We start from the raw sequence: 14,355 nt of genomic DNA on the forward strand, positions 1-14,355 counted from the left end.
TGTTTTGTACGATCAGGGATATATTCAGCTCATCTGTCAACAAACTAATAATTCGGGCAAAAGCTACTATGATGCAATAGGCTTTTGACTGGAAAATTTAAGATGTCGACGCATGTGTCCAACATCTCCAGCGAAGAAAAATAAAATATAAAGCTTTCCCTCAATTTGACAAAAAATACACATTTTGGCAAAATTTTCCGGTGAGGTTTCCGTGTTCTAATTATATGATCTGCAAAAAAAAGGTTTTGTTGACAGACCACACTTTACTGAATTGTATGTTAAACTAATATTTATTTGACTATATTTATTTTCAAGACCGAATTTGATATAAACCGAACATACATTCCTCTTTCAACTACATATGGTTGTTCAATCATTGTTTGTCAGAGAGAGTCTTATCAATTTTTCATTACCCATCCTCGTGTCTTTAAAATAGGAGTCAATTCTTTCTGTAGTTAATGTACTTTGAGCACTGGTGAAGCTACCTTTTTCTTCAACCTTGGAAGGTGGAGACTTAAAATGAATGTGTTGACCAGTTTATATTTTAGACAATAAATTATGTGAATAAATATTTTGTTGATAATTAAAAAAAGAACCTTGACTTCAAAGTTCCCATTCAATATTTCATGTCGTTACCGAACATTTCTAAGATTCTCAGTATGACCTGACAGAACGAATATTACGCTATAGCTCTATATTCGCTATAATGTTAATTTTCGTTACAAATTATTCTGAATTTCTATATATGGTGCATTTTTCTATTAAGCAGGGTAAAACATAGAAATTATCGAAAAGTTATTACTTTGTTCGAATTGACATGAATTCATTTAAAGATTTTGACATGATAAACATTGCATTTTATTCTTCTACTGTATTGAAGATAAGTGATTATTTACTTTCCATAATGTTACCTCGATGATTACCGAATACCAGTATTACATGAACAAGCATCATTATATCAAATCAATGATTCTCTACTGCGACTAGCAGATTCACCATATATTTTTCCAATAATAAATGATCATGTACGAACGCAAACCATTTCAAAATGAGCTTAAATATGAAATTTGATCCGATGGAGCAGTGTAGAGAATAGAGTCGTTACATTCTGAGACGTTATATATATATACAGGGAAGATAACGTAAACTTATAGAAGGGTCTGAAAAATTCCCAACGATGTTAGAACTGTCAAATTTGCGATCCAAATATTTGGCAATATATATATTTTAGGGGAGGTAAGCATTCCTTGTCTTTCTTTTCAGTTTTCGTGATTAGATATGGTATAATTTGTAAAACAACCAGCCGGAATTTAAAAGTACGCAAGATATCACGTCGTTCCAAAATGAAATGTCGAGTTCAAGATTGAACAATTATTTCTTTAAATTTTATTAACAATGAAATAACACATATTGCACATGACTTACACAATTAAAAAGAGAATACAAACATGAAAATAAAAAAGGATAAAAAAAATACCTAAAAACACAATATTCTAAACTACTCCATTAATGAACACATTTGTTGAACAACGAAATGGCAAGACTTTCTTATTTTCCTTACTAATCTCTTCTGCCATTTCATAGAACACGTTATGAAAGACACTTAAGAAGTATAAACAGGCTCGTTTCAAATTCATGGAAAACACAATCACAGACTATTTTTTTTTTTTTAAATCTCAGTCCCATGTTCCATTCTACAATAAAATGCGTAATCAATGCATTCTATGACACAGATTTTATTCCCCTCTGTAATTCTTAATATGACTTTTCAACAACGATTCAATGGGTGTCGACTAATCCAGCCTCCTTTGCCATCCAGTAGAACACACTACCGGTATTTTTAAGTAAACTAGATGGACTGTCAAATTCTGTTATTCGTCCTGAATCCAGTACCATTATCCTACAATAAATAAAAACAACGAAATGAAATTACTATTTTGGTAAATCAATTTAAGTCGATAACATTTTTTGACTTGAGCAATAGGCAATCTCGTTTCTTGTTGAGTTGTTACATGTAATTAAGCATCGCCTGAAGTTATTTTTTTGAATGATAGACACAGAACTATCTATGATTGTATTGATACGAACGCACATTATGCACCAACTTTATGTCGTATAATTCATTATGTTTTTACTTACCTTGTGTAGTCCATGATAGTATTCAGTCGGTGAGCTATAGTGAGTATGGTACAGTCAGAGAACTCTGTCCTGATAGTATTCTGTATCAACTCATCAGTTTCTAAGTCTACTGCAGCAGTAGCCTCATCTAATACCAGCACCTTGGTCTTTCTCAGAAGAGCTCTGGCCAGACATACCAACTGTCTTTGACCGACACTGAAAACATGATGAATGAATTAATAAAAGCAGTTTAGTGTTGTAAGATTTTAGTGTGAAATTTCTAGGACAACTATATTTAAATTGTGTAAGGAGTATTACTGAAATTAAACCTGAATATGAAAAACTACTTTTTTACAATTTTTTAACGATGGTTTGTTAATATAAATGTTATAACAACTGAAAGCGTGAGAATGTTTACCCATTCCATTACAGAAAATTATTGTTTTACAAATACTTCATAAAAGCAATTTCACATATCAAATTCTGGCAAAATAAGGAAACGAATATAGCTGAGTGCGTAATTACCTAAGATTTTCTCCACCTTCAGAACACTCGTATTGTAAACCCCCTTTCAATCCCTCGACAAACTTCTTTAAGTGGGCATGCTCTAATGCTCTCCATAGCTCCTCTTCAGAATATTCCTCGAATGGATCAAGATTCATCTGCATTGTACCAGAAAATAAGACAGGATCCTGAGGTATAATGGTAATCTTACGTCTAAGATCATGAAGTCCAATGGTAGAAATGTCTATTCCATCTATCACTATCTTTCCTCTCGCACTCTCTATGATCCTGAACAATGCCATAGTAAGAGATGATTTCCCTGCACCAGTTCGGCCAACAATGCCAACCTGTCAACAAAGGTTCAATTTAGATCAATTTTTATTTAAATTACTTTAAAACCATATATATATATATATATAAGGGTCTGAAAAATTTCCAACGATGTTAGAACTGTCAAATTTGCGATGCAAATTTTTAGTCGTTCCCTCCGCGGGACTCGAACTCGTACCGCTGTGACATCTATGGCAACACCGCCTGCACTTAATCTAGCGCCCTAGACCACTCGGCCAGCTAGGCTATATAAAAATATAGCTTTCGCTGGCCGGGTCATTCCTCCTCGTAGGATTAATCTAGGGCTGTAACTTAGTACACGATGTATGGTAGTACGGGACAGTTCATCTAGGTGTTATTATGTAGGATAGAGGATCAAATTAATTTAAAACTACTTGTCTATGTATGATGTTGTTGGATGTTTTAATTATTTCATTTAGAACATGACATTGTTTTGCCTAAACGATTACTTTTCTTTTTGTATACGTTCAATTACTGGCTCCTTATTTCGAATGTGTCTACCATAATATTATATATATAACATGCAAACTCACCTTTTCATTTGGTTGTATTGTGCAGGTTATTCCTTTAAGAACAAGATCTAAGCCCTCTTTATATCTGACTGCATAGTCAAGGAATTCAACACATCCGTTATTTGGCCAACAAGAACTTGGTTCTTTCTCTTGTATTTCCCATTCAGCCTGCAAAGTGAACAATTACAACATTATCATCAAGAAAAAAAATAAATATTACTCGTAGCTTTGAAAAAAATATTACAGAAAGATATTGGTAGACATTTGGTATGATTTTTAAATGTTACATGGTATACGCAAACATAATCGTAATCCGTCAGGTCCTTCTGCCGGACTTCCCTTTTTTCCACAGGAAAAGAAACATTTATTGGGTGTAGTAAAATGACAAGCCCTGAATTATTGTCAAATACTTAGTGCGAACAATCTGTAGTATTAACAATACTTCTTTTTTATGACAATAAATCGGGATAGATTCACAACAGCATAATAATTCTTGTAATTAATTGAAAATCGATTGAATAGCCAAAAATGTATAATGTACAAATGTTGATGACGCTTACCTCCGTTTTGGATTCGGTGAAATCCTGTATGTTCTCTAGGGATACTGTATTACTTTCCAGTACTGCACTAACTCTTACAACCCACTGAAGACAATCTGTTATCTGAAAAGATCAAAATGAATAATAATAAGCTTAATTCATTCTACCATTAGAAAAATAAATCGGTCATAAACTCATAAAAAGTTAACACGCAATCTTCCATTTAGAGCTCTGATATTTCTGTTTCAATTATTTTTCATTTCTCAGAAAACAATATTCCATTGAAAAATTTACTTAAGCACTTAATATTCAATTTCTTTAAATATGAAAAAAAACTATCGGCTATCTGTGTTTAACAAAATAGTACTAGATAAAGTTAACTCAACTACATAACTTTTTAGAAGTAAATCTTATCGTTGTAAATACCTGTAAAGCATAGGTAATGGCTAGACCGACCAGTCCGGCGGTTGTCGTTTCTCTCCCCATGACAGCCAATATACACACAAACAGAACAATAATTGCGCCAAGTAGTTCAAGTCGAACAGACAACCAACTGCAAATATAAATAATTTCTTGTAAATGCAAACTTCTAATTTTCATCTTAGATTAGTGTATAGCAAGTTTCGTTTGGAGTTGGCCAAAATGAAGGTTTTTATCACATTGTAATATTTTCTTTTTAGTTAAAGCAAATATCCCTAGGATGTCAGATAAAGATTTAAATGAAAAAGAAATAAAACAAACCTTCCTATAGCTCTGTTTGAGTATTGAGATCTCTTGTGGTCATCCACTCTTTCGGCAGATTCTGTTATAAATCTCTCCTGCTGGTCATAAGCCCTTATAGTTGTTGTTCCAGAAATTGTCTCAGAAAAATGGGAATATATCGGAGGACTTGTAGCAGTTTCAAACCTGCTGAGTTGTTTTGAAGTTCTGGCATATATTCTCTGGAAAATAAATTGTATATTTAACTACGGTATCACCTAAAAATCATTATAAATACATATCAATTTACATTAAAAGAAGATAACAAAAATAAAAGCATCGTTCAAAAATCAGTCAGTTTTATGAAACTATTATAAATACATATCAACTTACTTTGATATAAGTTGCCAAAAATAAAAACATCGTTGTTGACAAAAATGAAACAGTTTTGAACTGTTCTCACATGCAGTGCAATCAGAGTTTACACAAAGCTAAAATTTATTCATATTAAGTTTAATTGAAAATAGAAACCTTACCTGTAATACAAAATACAATATGATGATAGGAACTAAAACGAAGACAAAATTCGGTGTTCCTAGTGAAATGATCACAACATTGCAGATGACGGTAAATACACTAATGATGCAGTCTTTGAATTGATATATTATTTCGTTGTCGGTTTTTGAAACGTCATTGGAGAAGCGTGTGACTATCTTTCCGACCGGTGTTGAATCAAAGAAGCTCATTGGTGAACGCAACACATTTCTGAGGAGATCTTTGTGTATTTTTCTTGATGATCTCATTCTGGCAAACGCTATTGTTGGTCCAATTAACAGCAGAAGTACACCTGAAGATAAAATGTAGAGTCAGGTTTATAAAAAAATTCAATTACAAGGATCTTTTCACAAAATACACCCGTACTCGCACATCAAATGAAGCAATCGGCTTATTATTTATTATTCGAAAAAGACATACATTACAAAATAAATTTTGTATTTGTTAATCGTTAAATCGTTAAAAAGTATTTCAGCCATTTTGCTGACGTTCGTATCATATATTTTATTTTTCGACTCTCAAATAATATCATCAATACCTTGTAAAGTTCCTATACTAGCGTACACTCCTAAACGCATATTTCTCTGTTCAATATCAACGGTTCCATTTATATAAGCAGGCTGGTCACCGGTCCATGCGCTAATCCATACATCTTTTGACCGCCCAGCTATTTCGAACAGGATATTAAAAACCATAATAAAGCAGCTTACAGGGAACCCTATTGTTCTAAGGAAGAACAGAACAACTCCAGTTTTGGACTGAAAAGGAAGGAAAAACTCATTTGTTCAATATAGCGAAAAAATCAAGTATACGAAAAAAGAATTTGACTTTACACTGAGGAATTTGATTTCTAAACTGAAATAGGAAACTGATAAACATGAAGTATATGATATTGTCTTCAACAGAATCACAGTTTACAATGCTATTTGTATGTACCTTTTTGCAATTTTCTGAGTCATCATCGTCAGGATCGGTACTTCGTGTGTCAGAATCAACTTTATTATCAGAAACCTCCTTGTTTGATTCTTTCTTGTTTGAGTCTGTTTCAGGTGTTTTAGAATCAATGGAAGCAATGTCTTTATTAATCATATACGTGTCCAAGAATTCGGCGAACGGACCTCTATGGCTTATCAATTCTGTAAAGGATCCAACTTCACTTATCCGTCCATTATTCATTACAATGATCATGTCAGTTTTGGGAAGGAAGCTCACGGCATTTGTTACTAAGATACGTGTCTGAAAAGACATAAAATAAAATAATTAGTTATAAAAATGATGTGTGCCTATGCAAAAGCCTTCATAATAAATATTTACCTCAAAAATCATATGTGAATAAACAAACAAATGCAATGCAAATCGAAGAACATTATGAATTTTCAAGTTTTGCAACATGCAATAAATTTTAGTCATAATCACCTTATTCCCAAGTACTCCATCTTTGTCGAGGATGTTTTCAAATATATGTTTGCCAACATGTGCATCGACAGCACTTAGAGGGTCGTCAAGGAGATACAGATCGGCATCCTGGTACACGGCACGTGCTAAACTCACTCGTTGTTTCTGACCTCCACTTAGATTTATACCCTAATAAAAGAAACAATGCAATTTACTAAATTTTCGCAAGTGAGAACTTTTGTTTCATCACTATGCACTTCTGTTGAAATAATGTTTTATCATTCTGTTTGTTTATTTCTAGCTCTAAATTCAATATAACAAAGCGAAAACAACGTTCATTCATTAGATGTTGAAGTTACTTTATATTTACCTTTTCTCCTATCTCTGTTTGGTCCCCCTTTTCTAACTTGTCCAAATCAACACGTAGCGTTGTAGCATCAATGACGTCATTGTACTTCGTTCTATCCATTTCTTTTCCAAACAGTATATTGTTTTCTAACGTTGTGTTTCTTATCCAAGCTTGCTGAGATACATAAGCAACAGAACCCTACAATAAAAACCATTGGCCTATAATATATATATATATATATATATATTGTGAATGAATGAATAAATTGATAAGCTTTCTTCTATTTGTTACATTTCTATATTCTTTATTTATAAAATCAACAAAACATTGCTTCTTATATAATGATAATTATCATTAGTAGTATTAAATTGTAACACACCTTGACGTTAACGTTTCCAGATTCCTGTTCCATTTCACCCAAAATAGCTGATAGGAGTGATGACTTTCCAGATCCAACAGAGCCAACTACAGCAACAAATGATCCATCTGGTATGTTGATGTTGATACTGTAAAACGAAACAGTTATTGCTGAATTAAAACTATGGCTCTTTTGACAACAAATTTCGAAAAAAAATTGCGGAGCAGAAAAGTGTCTTTGACTAGTTATTTATTAGATTTCACACGTTTTTTCAAGCATTTAGATTTACTTTTCAATATTTAAATTCTTTTTCTATTGCCATCTTTCCACATATCTTTACCATCTGCAGATAATATAAAATAGTTTATAAGATACTTCTAAATGTGTATTAATGCTTACTCTTTAAGCGTTGGATCCTCATCTTTGGTCCAAGAGAATGTGCCTTTTTGTACAGTAACTGAATATTCTGCGGAACAAAGTTGCAACATTAGAGTGCATTTGTTGAAATCGTCGTCTTAAATATATTACCGATGTTCGTTTGTTTGTTTGTTTGTGTTTTGTTTTGTTTGTGCGTTTTTTTTGTTTGATTTTTGTTTGTGTGTGTTATTGTTTTGGGATTTTTTTTGGTCTGTTTTTTTTGTTTGTTTTTTTATAGTTTTTTTTTATTTTTTTTATTATTTTTTTTTGTTTTGTTTTGTTTTGTTTTTTTTTTGGCATTTCGCGTGTTGCTTTAATATTTTTGTATTATTATTATAGTTTTGAAATAAAGTAATGGTTTTAATAATTCAAAATACTTACTGGAATCAGTATGTTTTGTCACTGCATCAAATTTGATTTCATCTTTTTCTAGGTAGGCTTGGATTCTCTTGAAAGCAACGTTTGCCTGTAAGAATTTACACGGAAACACATTTGTTAGATTATATTCAAGCAGACTCGTGTCGTATATTTTATTTATGATATAAAGTTTTGTAATGGTAGTCATTCAACTCGTTATATTCTAGTCATTGTTTTCCTAAAGTTTCAACTGTTTCTGTTATTTTAATTTCGTCATTGGTTTTGCTACATATCATTGTTATCTTTCTTTGAACAGTCATCATAACTAACCTGAACATAATGATTTACAATATGTGGAAGTATGATCAGATTCCAGTGAAGAGTCCCAAATAACGAAATGGACACGAACGCCTTCTCAGCAGTCAATACATTTTCTTCATCGATAAGCACGTACATTGCAAATGTTCCAAGCGAGACCTGCAAAGGAGACACATGATTTGAACAAATGCAACAAAAATAAATGTTGTATTACAAAATTTACATTGACAGAAAAGAGTTTACCGAAAGGTAATGTAATATGTGGGATTTTCAGGTAATGTCAAATGTAAGACATTCCGGTATTGTCAAATGTAAGACATTCAGGTACTGTCAAATGTAAGACATTGACATTCAGGTAATATCAAATGTAGTACGATGACATTTCCAAATATATGGCAATTTTTCACCTTGTTTTAGTTTAATTAGATTGAAGGTTCATCATTTTTAATTGGTCGAAAATTAATATATTATTAAATTATTAGCACCTCATTATGATCATTACAAGGAAAACGTACCAAAAATGGAGTAATACAATACACAAGATGCATCAATGTACCAACTATGGCCTGATTTCTAACGACGCCTAGTTCTTTTTCTCGTATTTCATTAATTTGTTTTTCGAAGGAATACTCCCAGGCATACAATTTCAGAACCTGTAAAATAAAGTTAAATATATAAAGTTGTAAATGCTCAACAAATCAAAATAAAAAATACTACTTAGATTTATTTTTTTTTTAAATATTCATCCTAGTTCTTTCTGAAATGTCTTTATGTTAAATAAATTCAATTGGTTGGGAGAATTTATAGTTATACTCACCCTTATGCCATTCAGCACTTCATTCATCATCTTTACTCTTGAATCCTTCAAGTCCATAGCCTTCAACTAATCGATAAAAAAAAACATTATAACAAATATAACAAAATCATGAACTTGGCTAATCACAAAATGTAGAACTAAACAATGCGTATTTTATTCTACAGGAGGTAGTCAAATATCTTCTTAACTTCAGGTAGGGACCTTTGGGAGTCGTGTTGGGGGTAGCATTATTATTGTTGGATTATTATAGGATTGTACTCATTTGTAGTATGATGGATGCCGCTGGAGGAGCAGGACATGCTAACCCTTCCGGGGCACCTGATGGAACTCCCGTTTTGTTTTTGTTTTATATGCGGGTGCTTGTGTTTTTTTCTTTTTCTTTGACGTCTTATCTTTTTTAGCTTCAGTTTTTATATGAAATATATTTTATGCGGTTCGCTACATTATGTATGTATATATTCATGTCATGTTTTTTTTTATTTTGAAGTATGTGAATTATCCCAATGTTGACGATTCGCTATTTTCTTTTGGTGATATCCTTAATATCTGCAATCAACAAAATACGTTTTTGTTTACAGTATTTATAAACTAATTTCTATTTGACTTACGTGATTGTCTTTATTCGTCTTTACCAGCAATGAGTTGAATGGAACAATGGCTGCCATGATTGCTAAACCAATGAAAGCAGATACTCCAAGGACAGTCCATAATAAATATAATGTCAAACAAAACATCAATGGAATAGACCAGAAGTCATTAACACTATGAATACACGTTGATATTCTTCCAGCGTCCACAGACATCAAGTTGACAATTTCCCCAGATGTGCACGATTTCCTGGCAGCATTTGATAGCAACAGAGTCTGCAAAATGAGTTACATACATTTAGTATAAAATTAAAAGGCAACTGTCTCCAGTTTAAGTGAAAATAATAGCTCTGGTGTCAAAAATCTTTCCATAAAAATACATCTACTAAGCATGCTTCTATGCAACACGATAGCATTGTGACATGAGTGGCATCATATAATTATACAAACAAAAACCGCCCTCCAATTTGTTTCATGAAAAATATATTCAGTTTTCATTTTTTCGTTTACTTTATTGTTGTTGTTGTTTAATTCTTTTTTTGTTTTTTTTTTTTTTTTTGTTTTTTTTTTTTTTTGTTTTTGAAATTCCATAAATCTTTATCTAAATACCTTTTTGTATATGAGAGAAGTAATTGCAGTCCATAACCGTCTTTCATTCTTGCAGTTATTGTGGCCGTGCTGAGAATTACAAAGAGTTCTAAATACCGCCAGACCGAACATAAGAAGTGCATAAATGTAGCCATTCCACAACTGTTCTGTTTTGTTCTCGGTGAATTGGATAAGCAGTCTGTAAAATCAAAATAAGAAATAATGTTAAACTTAAACTAAGGATAATATTTCTAACAATTTATCAAACAGAATTGAACAAACGTCCTTAAACCTTGAAATCAATTTATCGTTTTCCTTAACCTTTATTATCTGTATTTGTTTCTCTTCTTGTCTTGTGACGACAATACATTCTTTTAGCTTCAATTTGAACTATTGTTTTCTATTTTTCCCTTTTTCAAGGACTTTGACTATCAAATTAGTTACTTATTCAATATAAATTAAAATAAAGAGTATTGTTTGAAACAAACTTACTTCAGTATGTATGGTGTACATAATGTCATGATATTGGAACAAATTTCAAATAAGGCTCCAATCAAAATGTAGGGTCCAAAAGCCTTGGTAAGACATTTAACAAGATTTGGCTGTAGATTTCCAACTTTCTCTTCTGTTGATGATGTTTTGTATGTGTTCCTGATATCATTTCTCTCTTTATTCCAGACGTTTTGAAAATATTTAACAATAGCGCCTGATTTATCTTCATCACTGAGAAGGAATCTATCGTCTTTAGTCAGCTTTTCTCGGTATCCTTGCAGCACCAATCTATAGGGAAGAAGAAATAAGTGTAAGACCACAACTAATACATGATTTATAAGCTGAAATAATAGTTACGCTATGAGTCACTTTTCACATAACGATACTTCTTCAGTAAAATGTAGCATTAAAGTTATTATTTGAAAAGCTACTTCAGAAATTATTGATCATATTTTGAAAATTTCCCATAGTTTTTTTTTCTTAGGATAATTCTAGTTTTAGTAAATAGCTTCAAGTACAGATTATTCCATGTACTATGATTTACCTTGTACACCAACCATATGTCAATTTGGAAAACAAGGATGCATCAGTTTCTCTGTCTTTTTTCTGAAAAGAATTAAAGTGTTTCATGAGCAAAGATATTGTAGTAGAGTTATCTTAAAATGTATAATTTAATATCATTCATTTTAATTTTCAAACCTACTCGACTTTATCGACCCCAACAAAGTTATATGGAAATGAACAATTTAATAATGATGAGAATTTACTTTTTGAAAAATGACCCAAACCTGTACATTGTATGATTACAATATTAACCTTTGTTTCCGTAATTGGCGAATCTGTTGTTTGTCCGCTCTGATTAAATACTTGATAAAACTTTGTGATCACAAGTGTAATGTAGAATCCAAATAACACTTTAGCAAACAATCCACTTGCAACAAACTCCTGTAAAAGAACAAAAATTTCTTGTTTCTGAATTAATTCGTATTATATCCGTTGCACCTGATTTCATACACCAAGGTTTTCTTTATGTCTGATTTGATCATTTATCCTTTACATTCTGTGTACTATTTCAGTTAATTTTTATCATTAATGTTATTTTGTCTTCTTTCTTGCTCTATTTGTCCCTTGATCATGAATAGCCTGCTCCTTGTTCTAATCACGCACTTTCTATTTACTTCTATTGAATAAATAATCTTTAAGTCTTACATGCATGTTTTAAATGATTTTTCGTTTGAAATGATATTTTTGGATATTTAAGTCTTCTGATGAAAATTGTACATTTGTCAAATATATTATTGCAATCTTCGATTTTGATATTTCACTTACCACGACATTCACTGTGAGTGGTGACAGGAGGAAAAATGTTGGTAGTGGCTTCTTTTCACCAAAAACTACTTCCTTTATTGAATTCATGGTATAAGACGTTGACAGAAAGACAATAACCAGAGAGATAATCTGAAAATAGACGATTAATTTCTATATCAATTTCATTTGCAATTTAATTGAAATTGCAAAATTATTTGAAATTTCAGTTTTACAATAAGGTTTTGAAATTTCATTTTGTTCTTTGGACAACCAGACATGTGAGGAAAAATTAAAAAAAAACAATAACTGTTTTATATATATATTATATATATATATGCTCTACTTATAACATATGTATCAAACATATATTCATATGCTTACTGATTGAAAATGACGAATGAATTTTCTTGATCCATCTTTTCTCAAGGGGCTACACATCAATCCCGATTGTATAGCCGCCATCATTATAATTCCCGGGCTCCAATCTGCAATCATGTCCTTTACAGTATTGTAACCATCCTCATAGTTGGAAATGTTGTTTTTAATATCTGGTTGCTAAAGATAGAAAAATACAGACGTTAGTATAAATGGAATATTTCATAATATTGTTATTAATGTCGGCTTTCCAATAAGACTGAACTTTTCAGCTTCCAAATTTGACTTACTATAAACGGGACTCCCATGTATCGTAATATAAAACGAATAAGTGAGTATTATTTGATGTTAAGTAAAATATCCCTAATTATCTTTAACACCAAAGCTTAACAAATATATCTGGAAATTAAATCATATGTGTACCAATAGTCAAACATATATACCAACCATTAACTTGTTTTTGTATAAAATGTTGGTAAAATGCTCCATTGGATATTGTGTTTAACGTTCAGTGGTTTGATATGAAATGAGAAGAAGCTAACACGTTTTTATACTTTATTGGGCTGCTGAATCCTGATTTGTTCTATTTTAATAATTCTGAACTGATTCAGAAATTCCCCTTTTCCGCCCGAATGACTAAATTATTATATAGCCGTCTGGCTGAATTGCTTACTTTTGCGACTTTAAACATACTTATTGTGTATATTGATCACTATTGATCGAAAGTATTTAAATTCCATTAAATAGGGTCAATATATAATGGCATATTTTGTCGTTGTTAAGAAATATTTGACGTCACTTACAATACTCTAAATATATGAGGCATTTCCCCTTTAGACCTTAGCGTTACGAATATTTACCTTTAACGCTTCATTGATCTTCATTACAATATCAATCATTAGTCAATGATGGTTTCTAAACCTGCAATCTCCGTTGGCATAAGAAGAATTTATGAAGTATGGAATATTTTACATCTTTGTCTTTTTATCATAAAGTTCAAATTGGTATTCATAATAGATATTATCTGACGGATTTTCCATTAACCTTGGTATTGTCGAGATCATGAGTACAAAGTGTGCTGAAAAGAGTTTTTATTCGCATATATAGTGGAACTCTAGTGCTGTTATTAACCTTTAAACTATTTAATAAGATTTCCTGATTGTTTGTAGTGACCATTTAATAAATAACAATATATTTTGAGTATGTTAAGTGTTGTTTGTCTGTAATGTGTATTTATCATTAAGAAAATTTAAATAAGTAGTCTCTAATATTAGAAACAGGAAGCAAACATTCAGATATTTGTTATACATAAAGTAATTAATCTCTTGAATTAGTCAATCTTAAATATTGGATTAACACATTAAGTTCGTTTTGCTCTGCAGTAAAATAGTGAGTTCAAATATACCGACAGGAAATGCAATATTGACTTAATAAGAATGAATAAGGGTGATACATAGTGTGCCATAAAAATGAAAAAATCAGAATTTGTTTGAATTAGCTTACGAGTATTATTTTCGTAAATGACGAATTTTTTTTTTTCAAAACAGACCAATGGTTAAGTAATTCTGCAACATCTCTGATCTGGTATTCGTAACGTCTAAACTGCAGGGCCCGCATGGTAAAAAATGTTATCCACTGGACAAAAGTCATCTGATGAATAAGTCTAGTACACTCTATCCTTTAAAGTTTTGGGCATGCTCACTCCATACCGTACAA

General features: G+C 31.5%; 1 protein-coding gene across 1 annotated transcript; it reads right to left on the minus strand.

The window, feature by feature from the left end:
- Nucleotides 1-1,416: 1,416 nt before the first annotated feature.
- On the minus strand, nucleotides 1,417-13,140 carry LOC148619766 (ATP-binding cassette sub-family C member 1-like). The gene is made up of 26 exons (XM_088580002.1): nucleotides 13,087-13,140; nucleotides 12,646-12,819; nucleotides 12,286-12,414; nucleotides 11,773-11,901; nucleotides 11,501-11,562; nucleotides 10,957-11,244; nucleotides 10,486-10,663; nucleotides 9,898-10,152; nucleotides 9,290-9,355; nucleotides 8,988-9,125; nucleotides 8,485-8,631; nucleotides 8,179-8,263; nucleotides 7,780-7,846; nucleotides 7,402-7,528; nucleotides 7,044-7,220; nucleotides 6,695-6,862; nucleotides 6,215-6,514; nucleotides 5,817-6,036; nucleotides 5,260-5,570; nucleotides 4,766-4,965; nucleotides 4,451-4,577; nucleotides 4,046-4,147; nucleotides 3,507-3,653; nucleotides 2,644-2,969; nucleotides 2,140-2,334; nucleotides 1,417-1,900 (listed from the first exon to the last, which is right to left on the minus strand). The coding sequence occupies exons 1-26, from the start codon at nucleotides 13,126-13,128 to the stop codon at nucleotides 1,780-1,782; spliced, it is 4,281 nt and encodes a 1,426-aa protein (XP_088436128.1). The 5' UTR covers nucleotides 13,129-13,140; the 3' UTR covers nucleotides 1,417-1,779.
- Nucleotides 13,141-14,355: the final 1,215 nt, after the last annotated feature.

Source organism: Perna viridis, chromosome 4 (genome assembly GCF_037379345.1).
Source record: "Perna viridis isolate PV_CMFRI_1.1 ecotype Kerala chromosome 4, ASM3737934v1, whole genome shotgun sequence".
Classification (NCBI taxonomy): domain Eukaryota; kingdom Metazoa; phylum Mollusca; class Bivalvia; order Mytilida; family Mytilidae; genus Perna; species Perna viridis.

Coding starts and splice junctions, on each gene's coding strand:
- LOC148619766 (XM_088580002.1), bottom strand. CDS start 13,128: ATGGAGCATTTTACCAACATTTTATACAAAAACAAGTTAATG. Junction 10,664..10,956: donor TGTACACCATACATACTGAA/GTAAGTTTGTTT, acceptor TTGATTTTACAG/ACTGCTTATCCAATTCACCG. Junction 4,148..4,450: donor CCATTACCTATGCTTTACAG/GTATTTACAACG, acceptor TGATCTTTTCAG/ATAACAGATTGTCTTCAGTG.